We start from the raw sequence: 18780 nt of genomic DNA on the forward strand, positions 1-18780 counted from the left end.
GCTTTAAATCTCGCCTAACAATTCGGCATGCTAGTCTGCCAAACTCGCCGAGGTCATGGTGAGACTGCTGTTGTGATATACCGGTACGATCTTCGCAGACTTGACCAGGCGCTGAAATACTTGGACGTACCAGTTTTGGGTAACTCTTGACTGCGTGTCTTAGGTTTCAGATCGGCCTACAACAACCGCTATTGTTGATGCGGCACATCTGAGATCTAGAGCCGCAGACAGGCTGCCGGGACCTGGAACCACAATCTGCAACGCGCGTCTACTCCGTGCTCCCAGGCCAAGCGCTTGCGCACCGGAAAGCAAGCCGGGCGTCATGACAGCCTGGTGTAGATCTTGGTCCCGGGGCCGGACTGGACTACCGCAGCGCCAATGCTGAGGAGCAAGATGCACGGCATCTTGTTGACAAAGCCAGAGCCAAGTGGAGCGACTGGAGAGCCGCCGGCGAGAGATGGGCCAGTCAATCGGCGCCGTCAAGCTGCTTGTTGGCTGAGAAGAAACAGGTTTAAACGCTTGAGAGAGGCGGATATAGATCTGTGCGCGCGGCTATTTGGAGTTACAATGACAGACAGGCAACTGAATACAAGATGCAGTAATTTGTAGCTTTGATATAGCATCTTAGAGTAGTATCTACATGTGTATAAATATGTGTATAAACATGTGTATACACCAAGAGTCTATTACTATGAAACAGCTGAACTGTTGGTAAAAGAGATGTATCTGCTTGTATAGAGACATGATTTTACGAAGCCGAAGCATCAGACCAAATGTCAGACTGCTCGTCCATTGTCACAGGTTCCGTGCTTGGCGGGGCAGACCAAGCATGAAACTCGCTGTGGAGGAGCCCCTGCGTCTCCAATCCAGGGCCAGGGGAGCCACAAATCATGAGCCTATCGCTTAGTGCCTGGGCGCGAGACACGCCGTCGAATCTCAAAACGTCGGCAATGGTCAGGGTTGTATGAGAGACGAGAGAGAGAGATGCGAGCTACTGCAGTGCTTGGGGCATTTGTAGACAATGGAAGCCAATGCTCCCTGCTTACGCAGCCCAGCGCCCTCTTATGATTTGCAGCAATACCCGTGCTCGTACAGCCAGCTGCAGGCAATGTGCGTGAACCTCGCGTCTCCAGCCCCAATCTGCGGATGCCCTCCCCGGCGTTTCGCTGGCGTGCATGCAGTGCGTGCGTGGCATGGGAGGCTGGCGGATCCAACGGCTGGCGGCGGTGGAGAAGCGAGTGACGGCTCCAGCAGCATGATTGATGGATGGATGGATGGAAGGTCACTTTGAAGCATCGTCGTCGCATTCCTCGGGAGGGCGGTTTTTGTGCTCCTTGGCCACTGCCATTCCTGGTCCAGGCTTGATAGTGCGTAACAGCGTTTGAATCAGCGCGCGCAAGAAAGGCGTCTTTTATCTCTTGGTTTCACAAGCATTTCGTCATGGTTACTGGCGATAGGATAATGCACATCATCTAGGTACCTACTTATAGCAGAACATAGACACAAAGACGGCCGGCTTAGTATACCTTTTTCCCTTCTTTTTGTTTCTCTTTCCTCAATTCACTTATACTCAATTCCTGGCTTGGTGTGCTTGACGCATTGATTCCTGGAAATTGCCCTTTGTGTGCTGCAAAAAGCTTTGCATACCACCTTGATGCGGGCATTGCCGTTCTATTTATACTCGTACCACACAGCCCCAGCGCCAACCCCAGCTCCAGCTGCAAAGCACATACCAGGTGGCGGCTGCTTGTTAAACTTCAGACGACGCCTGGCCTGGGCCTTTCATTTCGCGCCGCTGAGTTCGACTTCAACGCAATACGACGCGAGACAATACAACCCTATCCAATCCATTTCGACTGCAATTCGGTAGCATTACGTGTACTTGTGGCATCAATTGCTGCAAAGTGCATACATACAGTACCCAGTTGTATCGATTAGTGCTTGACCTGTAGCACCGGCTCAGTCCAATCCAAGCACCGCGCCAGGCCACATCCCGGCCGCCAGTGCCACGGGGCCCCCCCGACTCCTCCTGTACTTGTATCTTACGAGCACTGTAGTACCGTCCGCGCAGGTGCCAAAGCGCCGTTGCAACAAGTACCCGGTACCTGCCCGGCGGCCAATGCTTAGCCCCAGCTCACAGGGCTCGCGGCACGGCACAGGCACAGGCTCAGGCACCAGGGACGGGCCCCGAGAAAACAACGAGCGCTGCGGTTGGTGTTGGTACTGCAATCCTCCGCGGTACCAACTACCAGCTACTCCGCCTGCCGCTGGCATTGATCTCGCCCTGCTCCTCTCCTCTCCTGGCCACTCCACGCGACTGAAGTTCCAATCGAGCACCGATTCGCTCGCTGCATCGTCGCAAACCTCGCATCTGCACTAGCTCCTGTCTTACTTGTCCTGTCTTCTCTTCCCAGTTTCTTCAATCCATCTCGTTTCTCGTCCTGCAGCCTCGCTTGCTTCCCTGCATCTGCGAGACTCTGTCCTGCCGGCGATCTGCACCGACGCCTGCGATCCCTCCACCAGCCGTCGTGTATTTTTCTGCCAACCCCGTCGCACCAACTCCACCAGCAGCGCCGTGGCCGCATCTTCCAATCCATTTTCTCCATCCGTCACCTCCTCGCCTGATATCCGGCTGATTCCTTCTCCTTCCTCTCTCTTTTCTACTCTCTTTCGATCCTCTTCTCGACGGCCTCAGCGAGACTCACCAGAGACGAGCCTGCTGCGCCCCGATCGCATTTTCCTTCTTTTTGTTTATTTTTTTCTCCTTCGCTCGTTAACTCTTCGGCTGTGCCGGACACCAACTACGTGGTTTTCCCAAGCAATCACGTCGCTTCTCTCCTCCGTCTGATCGATAATCGAACTGGCTTTTCGACGACACTCTTTCCCATAGGCGTACACAATCACGGCGTGGACTATCGCATTGACCACTCGCCCCCAAACCGACAAGCTGGCCAACTCTCTTATGCCCCCTTACTCGGTCAACTCGCCGTCAATCATCAAAATGGAGCACTCAAATATCTACCGACGACGAGGCTTCCAGAGTGGCAACATCTTGGGCGACCCGTTTGCGCTGGCAACTACATCAATCGGTTTTGTGCGTTCCCTCTCGTGTCCCCCTTTTTACTGCTCAAAGGCCTTGTGTCAATATGGTAAGCGCGACAGCTGACCGGCATATCTTTAGCTTGCGTGGCTTATTACAATCGTCGGGTGCATCATCGGCCAGATCCAAGAGACACCAAACGACCCGTTCCCCAAGTTCTCTTGGTGGGCAAGCATATTCAGCCTCTTCTTGATCCTCGGCGTTTTCTATGTTGTCGGTAGCGACACGATTCAGACCTACCATGTGGCACTTACGGGATATTCTGCCGGAGGCATGGTGCTGGTAACCTCGTCGGTCAACTCTCTGGTATACTCAAAGGACGCAGCTCGAGAAGCTGCCGCTGCCGGCTTCATTCTCCTTTCCATGGTCGTGGTACGTTGTCATAATCCCTACTATGCTACTCTATCTGCCTTTTGAAAGCTTTGCGCATTCTAATTTTATAATGCACATAGCTCGTCTGGACTTTATACTTTGGGTCGACACCCTCCGCTACACCCCGTGCATTCCTGGACTCCTTCGCCCTTACCAAAGAGTCTGCTCATATGCAGCGACAAACCATGAGCAACTACGGCGGTGGCATGGGCATGGGCCGTCCGGAGACGTCCAACTCCGTCCAACCACCGCAAATGTATACATCTGCTCAGCTCAATGGCTTCGAAAATCCTTCACCTGTTGGCGGCGCCTCTCAAATGGGTGGAAATCGCGTTTCCCAACTTCCCGGCTTTGGACCAGCCCAGATCAAGGTGACAGGCCCTGATGCCCAAGTTATCCCTCCCACCGATTACCCCTATCGAGCAAAGGCTATCTATAGCTACAAAGCCGACCCCAAAGACGGCAACGAGATTTCTTTCGAATTGGATGACGTTCTTGAGGTGTCTGATGTTAGCGGGCGATGGTGGCAAGCGCGAAACACCAGAGGACAGACTGGCATTGCGCCTAGCAACTATCTCGAATTGCTATGAGCTATGACGAACTCTGAAAGCGGAAGTGCTTTCTTGCCGAATTAAGGTTCCGTGATATTGGTTGTTGTTATTCACGCCTTGGAGTGATGACTTTGAGGAATTTTGCGCAATCGGGTTAGGGAAATATATTGGATGGAGTATATTTGGACGAGACTACCCAAAGAGACAGCGGCATACTGCAGGTTGCATGCATTGGCAGCACCTTACTTTTGGCTCTTCTCTCTTTTCTTTTTTTCAAAGCTGATTTTTCTTTTATTCCTCTTCTTTTGTTCATCTTATTATCAACGTACGAGACGTTTCTTTTATTTGTCCATGTCATTTCCTACTCTTCTTCGGCCGCTATCTGCTACTAGAAATATTCTCTTCCTCCATATCTCTTCATGATTCCCCAATTCCTCAAGATATCCCTCTCCTCTAAGCGTGGAATCAAAATGAAAAAGAAAAAGAAACAAAGAAAGCAGCACTAGCGGTAACGCGGTAACTCTATTTTTTTTCGGTCTTCTTCTTTTAGGCTATGATCTATTGTTTGATTGTTTTTTTCCTTCCATCTTTTTTCTGTTTTCAAGGGTTTTCTTTTTCTTTTAGCAAGACAATGGAGCCGAGAGGTCACTCATGTATGTATGCAAATTCCTCAACCAAAAATGTAGTCAGAGGAAGGAGGCTTCCAGATCAAAAACAAAATTGAAGAGGCAAGGATTTGGGCGCTGTGTGGTAGAAAATAAAAAGTAGGGAGTTGTTAAATGTCTACTCAATACAAACACCATTGGGAGGCTAATGTTGGAATAAGACTTTTTGTGTTTTGGAAACGATACCTTGTTTTTTATCCTCCTTTGAAGATGTATGCTGCGATAACTGTAAAGAGAGGTAAAGGTAAAAGAAACGAGAATTATATCTCAACTTGGTCATTGAAGAGAGGCGAGGTTGAAATATACTATGTGTAAATATGTAATAAGTCTCAAGGAAAAGGGGAGTATATCTCTAATTTAATTTAATTACAACACTTCGCCGTCAAGCAAATTAAGCTCACTAACAGATCGAATTTGGCATTATACTAAGGGGGGATACAAATTGTCATGCTGGCGTTGTTGCCAAATGCGGAAGCTCACGAGGCATGCCGGGAGGAGAGGTATGGCATCTCCAGTTTGTTTGCAAAAGCTAATTGCCCAGTCCAATGGTTCTGCGGCACGAGGTCATCGCCCTCGGTCTAGACCATGCCTATATGAAGGGAGCACTCTGTCCTCAGTCTGGGGGGAAAAAAAAGTCAAGTAGAGCGAGACATGTTGGTCTGCTCGCCCCAAGCTGGGCTTGCGCACAAGAGGCGGATTTGTGAATGCCCAAATTCGGGGAACGGGTGCTGCTGATCGGACTGGTATGCGGGGAGGCTCCTTGCGGAGACAGAGGCATCGTGAAAGCCGACCTTGCCGGTGTTGTGGTGGTGTTGCAAGGTCAAAGGAGACGAAAATGCGCGAATGACTCTCTTTTTTTTCCGTTCTTCCTTCTTCTCTCCCGAGGAGGTTGTCCTCTGCTTTTGAGGAATACTCAAAACGTCCCATGAGCGTCTAAATGGTTGTCTAGTGCCCTATTTACTAGGCTTCACTGGCTATCCAAGCGTTTTCTTTAATTCTCTTTCTTTCTGGAGCACTTCAAGCTCCAATCTTTCGATGCCGTAGCGTAGAGCTTCCTTACGTTGGCGGACTATCCTCGCGCGAAGCTTGTCCTCGCCACGGAGCTGTCGGCTCTTTGCAGAAGCAGGTTTGCGCACTGGTTCATCTGGCCTAGCAAGCCGTCCCTGCTGCAACTCGGCACGAGCTTTGAGAGTCTCAATGCGGCGTTCCTGTCGCTCAACTTGAGCGTCGGCACGGCTAAGCAAAAAGGCAATGTAGGGTCCAATCTCATCTCGGAGGGAGGCCTCAGCTGCAGCAAGAGTAGGCTGCGGAATGAGTTCGTAGTGCTACAAGCAATGTCAACACTAATTCACAGCATAAACTCGACGATAAGGAGGCACAAACCCGAACTGTCTTGAGGACGCCCATCATACGGGGAAAATCCGACACGCCACGATCAATTGTCTCCACAGAGGCCTCGAGGAATTTGAGAGAGCTGCGTAGCGAGTCGACGCAGTCGGCGTAAGCACCCGCGCCCCCGCTCGGGCCTGGTCTGGTCGCCATTGGGAGCCCCGGAGTTCACGATGCCGAAGATTTAGGAGGAGTTGGGAGGAGGGAAAGCAAAGCCCGATTCGTAGCCTGGTCTCGCTGGAGAATGTGGAGTCGGAGCTCGCGTTTGGGGAAGACGGCTCGATGTCTTGCTTTGCTCGCTGCGTGCTGCTATCTTTGGCCTCGCAGAATTTGGTCTCGCAGAAGTTAGTCTCGCAGAAGGCCAGTCTAGTGCATGCGCCTGTGCGTAGAGCCCCTCTTGACTCCAATCGCCCGCGTGTGAGGTGGCAGGCGAACGGCGAGTCCTGCGGAGAGACTGCTTTGCGGCGACGTGATGATGTTGATGTTTACTAGCAAAAGGGCCTGAAGCTGCCCCGCCAATGGAAGCTCCTTGTCGCTAATCATCAGCGCTCATCAGCGCCCCACCCGCTTGCCGTGGCGCTTCGGCAGGTGCATCGCGGTGCTGTGGGGTAGCTGCTGCCGTCTACTCCCGTGTTCTTGCCAATTTCAGCCTCCAGTACCGGAGTATGTACCTCCTGCACCTGATAAGGCATCAGGATCTGGAACAGCTGCAGCTCAACCTGTCCTTTGCATCGTCTTCAAAGCTTGCCACCTTCATGTTTCGTCGCGCTTCATACCCCCTACGAGCCCATCTTCATTGCCCTGTCTCACTGCTACGGCAGCGCCTCAGGCCTCCGGAATGCTATATGCATGCCAGAACTCGGGCTTCACCCTCACGCGCCCTCAGGCAGCCGCAAGCTTCCTCCAGCCTTGCCTTTGAGTGTTCCGAGGCAGATTATTCGTTCGATCTTCCCCGTGCTGCGCCGTTTACTCGACGGACCCTTTGTCGACTCTCGGCACTCATTGTTCATCCTGACGCAAGACTGAAGATCTTTCTACAGCTCCAAAGCAAGATGCAAGACCTCGTATCTCGATCCTCGAGCCCAGTCCTGGACCCGTTCACATCGACAGAATACGAAGTCTTGGCATCGCCTCTCTACGGTCCGCCTTCTTTCGTTATATTATCAGGTTTCCAGGCTAGAGAATCCTTATGCCTCATTTTACTATCTATATGTGATAGCGCGGACTCGTTGCAAATATTCATCGTGTATACCTGTTTACAGATGCGCCTAAATCCGACCCAGCAACAGTACCACTCACTTAAGCCCCTTAGTTATTTACGGCACATATGCTACTGACTCTGTCCGAGCATGCCAGCGAAGCCATCGTGAAATGAACTGCGTCCCTTTAGAGGGGGCTAATAGACGATGAGATGCCATCGTGACCTTGGCCAGCTGGAGAAGCACCTTGTATCGCCCAATCTATGCCCTCCGTTGCCTATTTTCCTTTCTTCACGATAGTACCGGGTCCGGCGATGCCGTTTCTCAGTTCACACGCCCCCCCTCTTTTTGGCACTTGACTTCCTGGTTTTATGACTAAATACGCCATGCTCTCCCTTGCAAACTGAGACTTCTCGCCAGCCAGCCATTCTCTCACTACTTGTTCGCCCAGGTGCTCACTGTAACGAAAATCACTACTTAATGCCGGATGTCCTGTGCTCCAGTTATTGTGTTCCAGCCTGTCCCAGTGATTTCTAGAACGAAACCTGAGTGATTTCATACACCGGCCTTTTCAGCTTTGCCAACATTATATTCGCTCAGAAAAGTTTCCACAAGTCGATATGATCATAGGAAGCTCGCAGTATGAACCAAAGACCTCATAACTTAACTGGAGCTACGAGCGAAGGATTTGGTCTGCGGTTTCTGAATGAAAAATGGAATGACAGCATCTCGAATGGCCATCCATTTACGATCAGGTGGAACGAGTCTTTGGACGATACTCTATCTCCAGAGCTTGGACTCTTTAAGATTACATATCCCAAAAATGGAGTTGCTGCTTTCGAACTGATATCGAATTTGACAGGTGAGTAAAAAGCAGTGACCAGACTAAAAGTATCCAGACTCACTCGAAGCAACTTTCCTTAGATGGCATGAACAATAAAGACGCGACTTGTTTGTGGACGCCAGACCACCTTGATGATGAGCTGTATACCCTGTGGCTCACATCTACTCCGGATACTCGGTCGGGTTGGACGGCTTCTCCTCCTTGGAGGCTTACTGAATCCGTAAGTTGCTTTCCCCCTCTTGATATGTGTTTTCGGATATTCGTCTTGCTCCCAGAACGCCCTTGGCTAACCAATACAACAGCCGCGACATTCTTTGCCCTGGGCTGCTCCTGTTATCATTCCCATTATTGTAATACTAACTGTCTATACACTGGGTCTCACCGCCTGCATCACATACCGACGACATAGAAAGAACAAACGCGAAAAAGAAAGCAATGGAGATGAGCCGGACACGGAAGAAGCTGACGAAGAGCCATCCTTCTTCAGAGAGGGAGATAGGCATCCTTCGGTTGATACCGTGCTCACGATAGAGAGTCTTGACTCGATTTTGGCAGATAAGCAGAAGATATGGCTTCTGACACAGTCTGCATCGGGATCTCTTCTCTTATCTTCTTCAGGCAGCAGAAAAAACTCGGATGCGACGTTGGTTTCTCCCACTGCGCTACTGTCCGACACCAAACTCATTTCCCCCATCAGCTCATCCGAGCAAACATTACAAAGTCCCACAAGTGTCCATTCTGAGAGAACTCTTGTGACTCTATCAGATCCCAGAGATCGAAGGCCTGTCGTTGCTGGTAGACAGGGACACTCGTTAAGAATTATCATACCGTCTAGCGATGAACAGGACTGAACTTGGAGACACCTCTACGATCTCTTGGCTACACATACATCGATCAATTTTTTTCCTCTTAGAGTTGAGGACTTTGGTATAGGCAGGCAGCTGGTACTTCGCGGGATATAAAAATGGTATTGCATCAACGTCAAAACGGCGGGGAGGAAAAGCAAGTAGCGTACACGGACCTTGTGGGTCAAGACATTTCATTTGTGAATTTCACGGCAACTGCTCATAAACTCGATTGATAGACATGTAGGTATCAAATAATAATAATCACCTAGCGCATCTACCATTCGCCTGGCTTTGGGAAGCAACCGCTTACGCTAGGGCAAGAAACAGATCTATGAGTCTATCTAGCTGTGACTTTCACATGCAGAACAGAAGAGACTCCAATATGCAGAACACCAGGCAGATTTCAACATGCAGCACATAAGAAAACATGTTGTAGAGTAAACTCGAGATTGGTTTCCCAATTCATGTATTGTTTGTCAATGGGCACAAGTACTCTACTGCACTTGGGCATATCGTCTAGAATACCTCCCACCAGTTCTTTGAGAGAGGGAAAACAATGACTAGAAAGTACTAGTACACAGTGAATAACAACAACAGAAAAACGTATTTCATCCCTTTCCCAATGTTGAGATTAGCCCGGCGCTTTCATAACCATAATACAGAAAATATTTGTTTTTCTTTTAAACCCCGCTATGCGCCATATATGTTCATCTTATAAAAACAATAAAAACCATGTTGAAATGTGGTTCTCCCTTTTGAGGTGTGTCAAAGTCTAATGATGTCGTGATATTTACTTAGTGTAAGTGAAATGTTCGAAGAAGAAAGAAAATACCGGAATCCTAAGAGGATCCTGGATGTAGCCCTCGTTAATAATTTAGGCAGAATTGGTGGTGTCCTCAACAGGAGGGCAGGTGCAGAACAGGTTGGTATCACCATATGCTGCGAAAGGCGGTTAGTAAAAGGGGGAACATGTCATGGGGAAAGCAGGTAAAAACTCACTGTCGTCTACACGGCCGACGCTAGGCCAGAACTTCTTCTCGAGCAGATACGGCAGCGGGTATGCGGCCTTTTCTCGAGAGTAGGGTCTGTCCCACTTGCCCTCGGCATCACCAAGTATCAAATCCCTCTGCGGGTGAGGGGCGTTCTTGAGCACATTGCCCTCCTTGGGCTGCTTGCCCTCTTCGATTTCACGGATCTCGTTGCGGATGCTGATCATGGCATCGACGAATCGGTCCAGCTCCTCCTTGCTCTCACTCTCAGTGGGCTCAACCATGAGGGTGTTGGGCACAGGCCAGCTCATGGTGGGGGCGTGGAAGCCATAATCCTGGAGACGCTTGGCAATATCGATAGCCTCGACGCCGGCAGTCTTCTGGAAGGGACGAGCATCGATGATGAATTCGTGAGCGCAACGGCCCTGCTCGTTGGTGTAGAGAATGGGGTAGTGCTCCTTGAGGCGGGTAAGCATGTAGTTAGCGTTAAGGAGAGCCACAGTAGTAGCCTTGCGGAGACCCTCGTCACCTAAAGGAACACGGTGTTAGCAATACATCTTTACAACAAGTCCTTGAAAAACCTACCCATGGTGGAGATGTAAGCCCAGCTGATGGGGACAATGCTAGCACTGCCAAAGGCGGCACTGGAAACAGGAGTCTGAGTGCTCTTGTGCGGCAAGTAAGGAATGAGGTGCTTCTTGACGCAAATAGGGCCAATACCGGGTCCACCACCGCCGTGAGGGATACAGAAGGTCTTGTGCAGGTTCAAGTGGCAGACATCAGCACCCAGAGCGCCGGGGGAAGTAAGTCCGATCTGAGCGTTCATGTTGGCGCCGTCCATGTAGACAAGACCGCCGTACTGGTGGACGAGATCGCAGACCTTGCGAACCTGAGGCTCAAAGACACCGTACGTGCTGGGGTATGTAATCATGATGGCACCCAGCTCGGAGGCGTGCTTCTTGCACTTGGCTTCCAAATCTTCCAGGTCAAGGTTACCGGTCTTGGTGTCGCACTTGATGGGGACAACACGCATGCCGACCATGGCGGCGGATGCAGGGTTGGTACCGTGGGCAGAAACGGGGATCAAGCAGATGTCACGCTTGTTGCCAGGCTGCTGCTCATGGTACTTTCGAATTGCTCGGAGACCAGCAAACTCACCCTGAGCACCAGAGTTGGGTTGCAGGGACGTAGCATCCATACCGGTCAGGGCAGCGAGCTGGGAGGAAGTGGCGTCAAAGAGCTTCTGGTAGCCCTTGGCGCAGCTGTGGGGTGCGAGAGGGTGCATGTTGGCAGTATTCTCCGTACCAATGAGCTCCATCTGGGTGGTGCCGTTGAGCTTCATGGTGCAGGATCCGAGGGGAATCATGGAGTGAACCAAGGACAAATCCTTGGACTGCAGGTGATACATGTAGCGCAGCATCTCCGTCTCGCTGTGGTGAGAGTTGAAAACGGGGTGGGTCAGGAACTTGGACTCTCGTCGGACAGACGCGGGCAGACTCTTGATGAGTTCTTCCGATGACTGCGCGAATCCGGCCTTCCAGCACTTTGAGGAAACATCGAGGTCAGCATCGGCGTGGTTCTTGTACGCAATGGTCTGGAAAGCCTTAACGATGCGGACAAAGAGCTTGAGCGTGAAAGTGGTAGGGACCGCCAGGACAATCTCGTTGGGAGACCAGCTTTTGCCAGTGCTGATGCCTTGATCCATGAGCTCACGACGCAGAGAGCGGCAAACGACAGGCTCGTCAAAGTAAAGCGAAACGGTATCGGAGAGAACCTTGCCCTCGGCGTCAACGGAAGCAGTCGCGACATTCAGGCCATAGTGTTGAGCAGCAGTTTGGATCATGCGGGCGTGTCGAAGGTTGTTGATGGCCATTTCTCTGAGCTGTTCGGGGCCGTGGTAGATGGCATACATGGCGGACATGTTGGCCAGAAGAGCTTGAGCAGTGCAAACATTGCTGGTTGCCTTTTCTCGTCGAATGTGCTGCTCTCGGGTTTGAAGGGCCAAGCGAAGAGCTCGGTCTCCTCGACGGTCCTTGGAAACACCGATCAAGCGACCAGGGAGACGTCGCTTGCTGCCGTCCTGAACAGCCATGAATGCAGCGTGAGGTCCACCATATCCCAGGGGAACACCAAATCGCTGTGCGTTTCCAAAAGCAATGTCGGCACCCCATTCACCGGGGGGGCGTGAGGAGAGTCAAGTTGGAGAGGTCGGTAGCAGCACTCAGCAAGGTACCCTGCTTGTGTGCAAGATCCGCAAGCTCTCGGAAGTCAGAAACACCACCGTTTGAGTCGGGGTACTGAACCATGACACCAATCAAGTCGTCACCAAGAGTCTTGATCTTCTTCTGGGCATCCGGCGCAGAAAGATCCAAGACCTCGATGTGAATGCCGAATCCTTCAGCGCGGCCATGCATGACCCTGATGGTAGCGTCGTGCACCAAGTGAGAAACAACGTATGTCTTTCCAGGTCGCTTTTGTCTAGAGGTTGGCAGGCTGGTCAGGGACATGGTCATGGCCTCGCTAGCTGCAGTTCCTTCATCGAGCAAACTGGCGTTTGCCACAGGAAGGCCAGTAAGATCAGACACCATGGTCTGGAAGTTGAGCAGCGACTCCAGACGGCCTTGGCTGATTTCAGGCTGGTAGGGAGTGTAGCTGGTGTACCAGGCCGGGTTCTCCAGGACGTTGCGCTTGATGACGGCGGGAATCTCAACGGGGTAGTAGCCACCGCCGTTCATCCAGACCCGGATGTCATTCTGGGCATTCATGTTCTTGAAGGCCCTCACAACTCCAGATTCGCTGAAGACGCGCGGCTGGATCGTCTTCTTGGGGGGGTCCAGCACATCCGCAGGAATGACCTGAGAGATGAAGCCATCCATGTTCTCAGCCCCCAGGGCGTTGAGCATCTCCTGGATCTCCTCGTCGCGAGGGCCAATGTGGCGAGCGCTAAAGTCCTTCCATGGCAGCTTGTTTTCAGCGCGGATCTGTCTCATCTCCTGGTAGGTGGGATCATCCTGCAGAGACTCAAACGGCGCTCGTCGCAGCGCGCCATTGTCGTCAAAGCCAGCGCCGCGAACACCAGCAGCGCTTTTGGCAGTGTAAGTGAGGCCGCGGGTGGATAAGAGAGACCCTTGTCCGCGAGCGCAAATCGTCGCTTCGTGTCGGGTCAGCGCCAGCGATGGGCGCAGGGCAGCCCCTCGGGCAATAGCCAGCCTGGAGGCCATGGCAGCAGGGAAAACAAGAACGGAAAAAAGTGTAAAAGCACAATCAACGGCCAATTGTGTCCCTCGATGACTGAGAAAAGAAAAGAATAAAGGAGGAAAGCAAGGCCAGGACGAAAATTTGAACCGATCCCGCCCGGTTGATAAAAGATTTGCCTCTAATCAAACACCCCCCAGAGGCCCTTTGTTGGATGGCTATCGAAAAGTTCGTAGCGGATCTTTCGTGGGGCGTTCCGGTACCCGTGACGGCGCTAAAAAGTTCGAAGCCCTCGCCAACGTCGACGGCGTCAGAAGAACGGAAGATGAAGCATTTATATCCTTTTTTTCCCCTTTCAATGCGCAGAATCGGGAGAGTCAAGGGCGGAACAGACCGGGCTAGACCAGACGGCAATGCTGTGAGACGGTGAAGCAGCAGCAAGCGAGCGCCTGGTACGTCTCCGATGCTGGCTGCAATCACAAGCTCAGGCCAGGGACAGCCGCCATCTTATCGGCCATGACACGCCAGATGGATATCACCGGGGCTCCTCTGCGTGTCCTTGCAGTCCCCAGGATCCGGATATCGCATTGATAAGCCCATGGGTGCTTGTACCGCATGCGTCCATCCAAACAACCGCGCTGGAAGACTGGAGTCGACTCCGCAGTCATTTTGGAGAAGTGCCGTGCTTGGATGCTTGGAGCGTAGTGCGTCACGACTCGTGTCCACCACGAAAAACCCTCTGCAGTGCGCGAGCTTAATCTTTCTCCCGAGTCGCGGGCTAGGGGTTTTGGTTAGCTGATGAGTATCTTCTTCAGGCCATGTGGACGCTGCCACTGTGCGGTGCCAAAACGATATCGGCCAGTGACGGACCGACGCTGAGCGGTCACGGCAGCTTCTGATTCGCTGCTGGGGCTATCTATCCGTGGAAAAGGCAAATGGTTCCGGGCCTGGGGAAGTTTTTTCTTTTTTTTTTTCTTCTGCCTTAGCTCCATATTTTCCATATGATCTTCTCATGCATTAGCACTATCGCTATCGCCATTTACCTTCCTAGTAGCGCCGCAAGCTTTTGCTGCAGAGCCCACAAAAGCATTTCGTAGATTATACATTCTCTGCTAAATTCTATCACTTGTAACTTCAGCGGCTCTGGTCACGCACTGTACCGCCCTCCAAGCCTGTGCAAAAACTAGCTCCCCAGCAGCCGAAGTCGCCCGTCTTTTACGTAACTGTCCAAGTTTCCAACCTCGACTAAACAACAACAAACAACAAATCAACCCATCACCATGTTTGGAGGATGTACGTACATGTCGCCGCCCCCCTCTTCCCTCATTGAGATGCGACGGGATATGTCGCTGCCGCATGATGTAATTAACCTCGTTCACAATTGCTGACAATACCCCGAAAATAGTTGCCCCCCCGCAGCAGTCTCCCGAGGAGATTCGAGCCATGGAGGCCGAGGCACTCTTCACCGTCCAGCAGGTCGCTGCTACGGCCTTCATGCTCTACCTCTGTATGTCTTGACGCTGGAGAAATTGGAATTGCTCAACATTTCGGAGTGTACGGAGTCACTAACCCTGCGATGCAGCTCCCTTTGCCGTCGACATGATCAGCCGCATCTTCTAAATCTCGCCCGAAAAAAAACTTCGTATATAGGACATGGTTCTACAAAACCATGCATCACCCTTCGACCTACTATACTATCATTAATTTGATATATTAAATGCCAAGGAGATCAATCTTGCTCTTGCCGGGCTCCAAAGCGCATCACTGTACGATAGATGGTACCCATTTGAGGTTACATAAAAAATTCTGCATCTCGAATCGCCGGAGACAGGACAGAAATGAAACGAGACAACAATAGAATCGGAAAAGTTACAATAAAAACTTCAAATCTCCGTTACGAATAGTACGAATGGCCGAGTTCAAATGGCTGAGGTTTCATATATGGTATATATGGCCGATAAAGATGTGCATGCCTTCAAATCCTGTCTTGATATTTGTCTACCTATTACTGCAGCAGCCTACAATCATTGAAACAAAAGCCGACTCAAATCCCTCTTTCCTTCTATCGCATTAGAATAACGTTGCCATGACAAACATCTCACTCGGTTTAGTACGTGAAAATTTATGAGTCCCCAAATTAAACACCAGCATTATAGCCTCGGTAAAACTCCCTCCTTGATAACACAATCTTCGGAATTTCCAAAAGAAAACTTCTTATCGAGACCGTGATGGCGGGTTTCTGCTGTTATCCCAATCCTGGTAGTCCACGCCCAGCGCCTCCAGCTCCTTTTTCAGGTGTCCGAGCTGCTTCTCGTAATCTTCCAATACCTAGAATCATTGGGTTAGCCAGCCGTCAAATGCCATGTTCATTTTTCTGGGTACCAAACTCACCCGTTTTGCTCTTGTCTGCGTCTCCTCGTCCAGTCCCTCGCCGTCGGCTCCTGTTGGCTTCTCTAGCTCCTGGCTCAGCTTCTCAGAGTATCCTCTTAGAACAATCAGTCTGCTCCACAGCTCTTCCTCCCTTGCGCCCACCGCAGGATCTTGCACGTCGCGCTCCAAAGCCTGCAGCCTGCTTTTCAAATCGTCCTCATCGCCGCTGAGAGCGTAGCCCCGATTCCTCAGAATCTGCACCTTGGCAGCCAGCGCCAGGCATCGATTGGAAATCATCGTCTGCCGCCTCCTGGCAGCCAAAGCTCTTGTTTCAGTCTCCAGTTCGTGTCTCTGTAAGAGAGCATCCAAACAGCCGTTGATCTGATGCAATCGTGTGTTGAATTCGGAGATGGCACGCTTCTGTGTCTTTAATCGGTCTGCGACGCCTGTGTAGCCTGCACATAGCACAGGCATGAATCCAGGGGCGGGCTTGTTCTGCAGAGCTTCCTCCCATTCTCTAGGGTCTTCGTGTGCTTGCGGCTTGTAAAACGGAATGTGTGCTTCATCGACTTTGTTGTAGAAGTAGTGCTTGAAAACGCAGCTGGGGCTGGAAGGGTCCCATTTCTCCGTCACGAGCTTCATCTGCTCCAGAATTGGCTTCTGGTCTATTCGCATCATAGCATTAGCAAGAGAAACAGCGACTCTTCAGTATTCGAGACCTACGGGGTGTTTCTTGGCCTGGTTGCCACAGAGAGCTCGACAACTGGGCTTGTGACTGCGATAGCGCTGGAATCTGCGCTGCCTGCTGAGGCTGGGCCAGCAGCGTGTTTCCTAGTGTCGAGGCCTGCTGGCCTGCGGCCTGGGTCTGGCCAAAAATGTTACCCGTCGTTTGTGTCTGCTGAGCGGGCTGAGCAGTTTGAGTCGCGCCAAAAAACCCTCCCGAGCCAAGAGGCTTGGCTTGTCCAAATAGCGACATGATGAAGAGCAGATTGTAGGACCTCCAGAAATTGCTCGAAGTATCAACCTAGCTCTCGAGGAGCTTCGCCAGCGGAGTCGAAGACGCAAATGGTATCGTAATTCTTGTTATCAAAGTTTGACAGCGCTTGATTCGACAAATTGGCTGCCGCGTTGTCGTCAAAGTTCGCCTGTGTTGACGTTTGGATGATTTCTCGTCGCTCGGCAGGTTTGTTGACTTGCTTCAAAATTGCTAGGGTCGCGCGCAGCAAAAGGTACCCTGGTACCGCGAAGGCTAGCCTTGTCTACCGCTGGCCAATCACAGCTGATTTTCAGAAGCGGGATGCCTACATATTGCTGAGTCATCAGCTCCAGTTGAGAAGCTACACAGGGCTACTTACGGTACCTACCATGCTTGTGGTGCCCGCGCCAAAAGACCAGTGATTATAGTGCCTTTAAGTACCTTTTACGAAATCGATCTCCTGCCAGGTACTTGAAGAAATCAGTTCACTTGCACCAGCAAGGCTACGACTGCTGACCCCCCCGTCGCTTTTGATTGGCTAGAACAACTACAATCTTTCAACTAAGCAGTTGTCCAAAGAACCTCATAGCTCCAATCTCCTACCGGAAGCCTCAAAGAGGGTCAAGCAAACATCCGGCAATCATGGCGTCACGACGGTCTCAGTACGTTTCTTAACCCGCCAAATCCAGTCTGCGACATCATTGGCTCGCTTTGACGGCGAATTGGCAAACCTCTTCCAGCAGCAGTTCTAACAAGTGGCAGATTCCACCAGCAGGTGCTCATCGACACCACTCCTCTTCCCGACAACATCCCCCAGGTCCAGGAGATTGGTGCCTCCTCCGCACCTCTGCTATCAGCCTCTTTCTTCATCGGCGCCCGATGCCGCGACTACAACGATGATTACATGCAGTGCAAGACCGAGAACCCCGGCAAGGGAGAGCTGAACTGCTTGACGGAGGGACGAAGGGTAACCCGCTGCGCCCAGAGCGTGTACGTTTTTTCCTCTGCCTACGAGAAAAATCCATGATATTCTTTTGCATTGGGGGTGGATTGCCCATGTCCAGGAAGCGGGCAATCGTACGAGCCGCTTGTTTTAAAGGAGGGGGTACTGACGTTTTGGGGGCCTATAGGCTCACGGATATCAACACACACTGCTTAGCCGAGTTCCGCAAGCACTGGGAATGTCTGGACAACCGAAACCAGCAGCTCTGGCAGTGCCGCCCTGCCGAGTGGAAGCTCAACAAGTGTGTTTACGACAACTTGGTACGTCTAAACATTTACCCGACACATCAAACGAACACCACGATTGCTAATTCGAGCCTGGCTTTAGAAACTGGAGAAGAAGATCCCCGATCAGCCCACCAACGTTACCCCCGTTGAGCTGAGGACAAAGCAGATTTTCGCCGATGTGCGAATTGGACCCGGAGACGGCAAGCCTTTCGCCGCCGGAAAGTCAGAGGCTTCACAGTAGTAAGAGAAAAGAATTCAAGTTATGCGTCATGTACAATTGTCACTTGAGTAAAAATAATAACTCACTCACGTACACTTCCTATGATTGTTACCTGGACTACTGTGCTTCTTTTCATTTTTTTGTGAGAGGATGCCTTTGAGAGGCCTGGAAATCGGAGATGTCTCTTTCAGAGCCAAACAATATGAGACAGACTGTTTAAGAGCGATGCAGTTATGCAACCAGACATTCGAAATAAGACTTTACAGAAAGTGACGCATTACACCAGTCTCTTCTTTGGCCGACCGGAGCTCGGGCTTTTACATTATCGTGCCCATTCACGACCGCATCCATACATATTTAGGTCGCCCCTTCACAGCCTATTTTGAGGGCCATGCCGTAGTCGCCGAGCCAGGGCATCACAGCAGCCGTAAAGGCAACCAAAACAGGGGGTTTCCTTTCCAACGCGTTTGGCAGCCTGACTGCGCCACCAAATCATATGTGAATCCTCGGCGTATGCCGAGACTTTGTGGGATGAGACGTAATACCTCAGCCACGTGTTGTATATCCGAGACTCCCGCCAGTGAAGCGTATTTTCGTCTCTTTTGTAACACGCGGCAAGACTGACGGTCTGATTAACTACTGGGTACGTATGTCTGTGGATGTAGTTAGTTGCGGAGGGATGAAGTGATTAGATGAGATTGAAGGGTGAGTGATTGCTGAGAGTATATTGTGTAGTTATTTCACATGGTTGATATCGGTAAATTGATCCTGTGGCAACTGGCTGATTAAGCATTTGACACGATGAAAAGGGCGCATTGCGCGAGAGCAGGGT

The 18780-nt window shown here is 51.2% G+C and overlaps 8 protein-coding genes across 8 annotated transcripts; 4 read left to right on the plus strand and 4 right to left on the minus strand.

Annotated features, from left to right (window-relative positions):
* Nucleotides 1–2962: 2962 nt before the first annotated feature.
* TrAtP1_012877 (uncharacterized protein) lies at nucleotides 2963–4062 on the plus strand (the record flags this gene model as incomplete). The annotated part of the gene is made up of 3 exons (XM_014088576.2): nucleotides 2963–3094; nucleotides 3182–3472; nucleotides 3553–4062. 3 exons carry the CDS (start codon nucleotides 2963–2965, stop codon nucleotides 4060–4062), a joined length of 933 nt encoding a protein of 310 aa, XP_013944051.2.
* Nucleotides 4063–5662: 1600 nt separating this feature from the next.
* Nucleotides 5663–6230, minus strand: TrAtP1_012878 (uncharacterized protein; the record flags this gene model as incomplete). The annotated part of the gene is made up of 2 exons (XM_014088577.2): nucleotides 5663–6013; nucleotides 6072–6230. 2 exons carry the CDS (start codon nucleotides 6228–6230, stop codon nucleotides 5663–5665), a joined length of 510 nt encoding a protein of 169 aa, XP_013944052.1.
* Nucleotides 6231–7918: 1688 nt separating this feature from the next.
* On the plus strand, nucleotides 7919–9141 carry TrAtP1_012879 (uncharacterized protein; the record flags this gene model as incomplete). The annotated part of the gene is made up of 3 exons (XM_014088332.2): nucleotides 7919–8138; nucleotides 8201–8340; nucleotides 8423–9141. The coding sequence occupies 3 exons, from the start codon at nucleotides 7919–7921 to the stop codon at nucleotides 8969–8971; spliced, it is 909 nt and encodes a 302-aa protein (XP_013943807.2). The 3' UTR covers nucleotides 8972–9141.
* Nucleotides 9142–9842: 701 nt separating this feature from the next.
* TrAtP1_012880 (uncharacterized protein) lies at nucleotides 9843–12049 on the minus strand (the record flags this gene model as incomplete). The annotated part of the gene is made up of 3 exons (XM_014088581.2): nucleotides 9843–9907; nucleotides 9968–10486; nucleotides 10543–12049. 3 exons carry the CDS (start codon nucleotides 12047–12049, stop codon nucleotides 9843–9845), a joined length of 2091 nt encoding a protein of 696 aa, XP_013944056.2.
* Nucleotides 12050–12128: 79 nt separating this feature from the next.
* On the minus strand, nucleotides 12129–13178 carry TrAtP1_012881 (uncharacterized protein; the record flags this gene model as incomplete). Its single annotated transcript, XM_066115706.1, has 1 exon — nucleotides 12129–13178. The coding sequence occupies one exon, from the start codon at nucleotides 13176–13178 to the stop codon at nucleotides 12129–12131; it is 1050 nt and encodes a 349-aa protein (XP_065971805.1).
* Nucleotides 13179–14155: 977 nt separating this feature from the next.
* Nucleotides 14156–15121, plus strand: TrAtP1_012882 (uncharacterized protein). The gene is made up of 3 exons (XM_014088580.2): nucleotides 14156–14445; nucleotides 14558–14659; nucleotides 14735–15121. Exons 1-3 carry the CDS (start codon nucleotides 14433–14435, stop codon nucleotides 14770–14772), a joined length of 153 nt encoding a protein of 50 aa, XP_013944055.1. The 5' UTR covers nucleotides 14156–14432; the 3' UTR covers nucleotides 14773–15121.
* Nucleotides 15122–16710, minus strand: TrAtP1_012883 (uncharacterized protein). Its single transcript, XM_014088579.2, has 3 exons — nucleotides 16246–16710; nucleotides 15544–16187; nucleotides 15122–15480 (listed from the first exon to the last, which is right to left on the minus strand). Exons 1-3 carry the CDS (start codon nucleotides 16496–16498, stop codon nucleotides 15367–15369), a joined length of 1011 nt encoding a protein of 336 aa, XP_013944054.2. The 5' UTR covers nucleotides 16499–16710; the 3' UTR covers nucleotides 15122–15366.
* Nucleotides 16711–17073: 363 nt separating this feature from the next.
* TrAtP1_012884 (uncharacterized protein) lies at nucleotides 17074–18228 on the plus strand. The gene is made up of 4 exons (XM_014088578.2): nucleotides 17074–17160; nucleotides 17261–17488; nucleotides 17629–17761; nucleotides 17829–18228. The coding sequence occupies exons 1-4, from the start codon at nucleotides 17141–17143 to the stop codon at nucleotides 17967–17969; spliced, it is 522 nt and encodes a 173-aa protein (XP_013944053.2). The 5' UTR covers nucleotides 17074–17140; the 3' UTR covers nucleotides 17970–18228.
* Nucleotides 18229–18780: the final 552 nt, after the last annotated feature.

The sequence above is a fragment of the Trichoderma atroviride genome, chromosome 7, assembly GCF_020647795.1.
Source record: "Trichoderma atroviride chromosome 7, complete sequence".
Taxonomy (NCBI): domain Eukaryota; kingdom Fungi; phylum Ascomycota; class Sordariomycetes; order Hypocreales; family Hypocreaceae; genus Trichoderma; species Trichoderma atroviride.

Bases quoted from the DNA above. Each gene is read 5' to 3' on its own strand.
- TrAtP1_012882 (XM_014088580.2), top strand. The intron at 14,660-14,734 runs GTATGTCTTGAC...CCTGCGATGCAG, and splicing joins GGCCTTCATGCTCTACCTCT to CTCCCTTTGCCGTCGACATG.
- TrAtP1_012883 (XM_014088579.2), bottom strand. From the start codon at position 16,498: ATGTCGCTATTTGGACAAGCCAAGCCTCTTGGCTCGGGAGGGTTTTTT. The intron at 16,188-16,245 runs GTAGGTCTCGAA...TGATGCGAATAG, and splicing joins ACCAGGCCAAGAAACACCCC to ACCAGAAGCCAATTCTGGAG. The intron at 15,481-15,543 runs GTGAGTTTGGTA...CAATGATTCTAG, and splicing joins CGCAGACAAGAGCAAAACGG to GTATTGGAAGATTACGAGAA.
- TrAtP1_012884 (XM_014088578.2), top strand. From the start codon at position 17,141: ATGGCGTCACGACGGTCTCA. The intron at 17,489-17,628 runs GTACGTTTTTTC...GGGGGCCTATAG, and splicing joins ACCCGCTGCGCCCAGAGCGT to GCTCACGGATATCAACACAC. The intron at 17,762-17,828 runs GTACGTCTAAAC...GCCTGGCTTTAG, and splicing joins AGTGTGTTTACGACAACTTG to AAACTGGAGAAGAAGATCCC.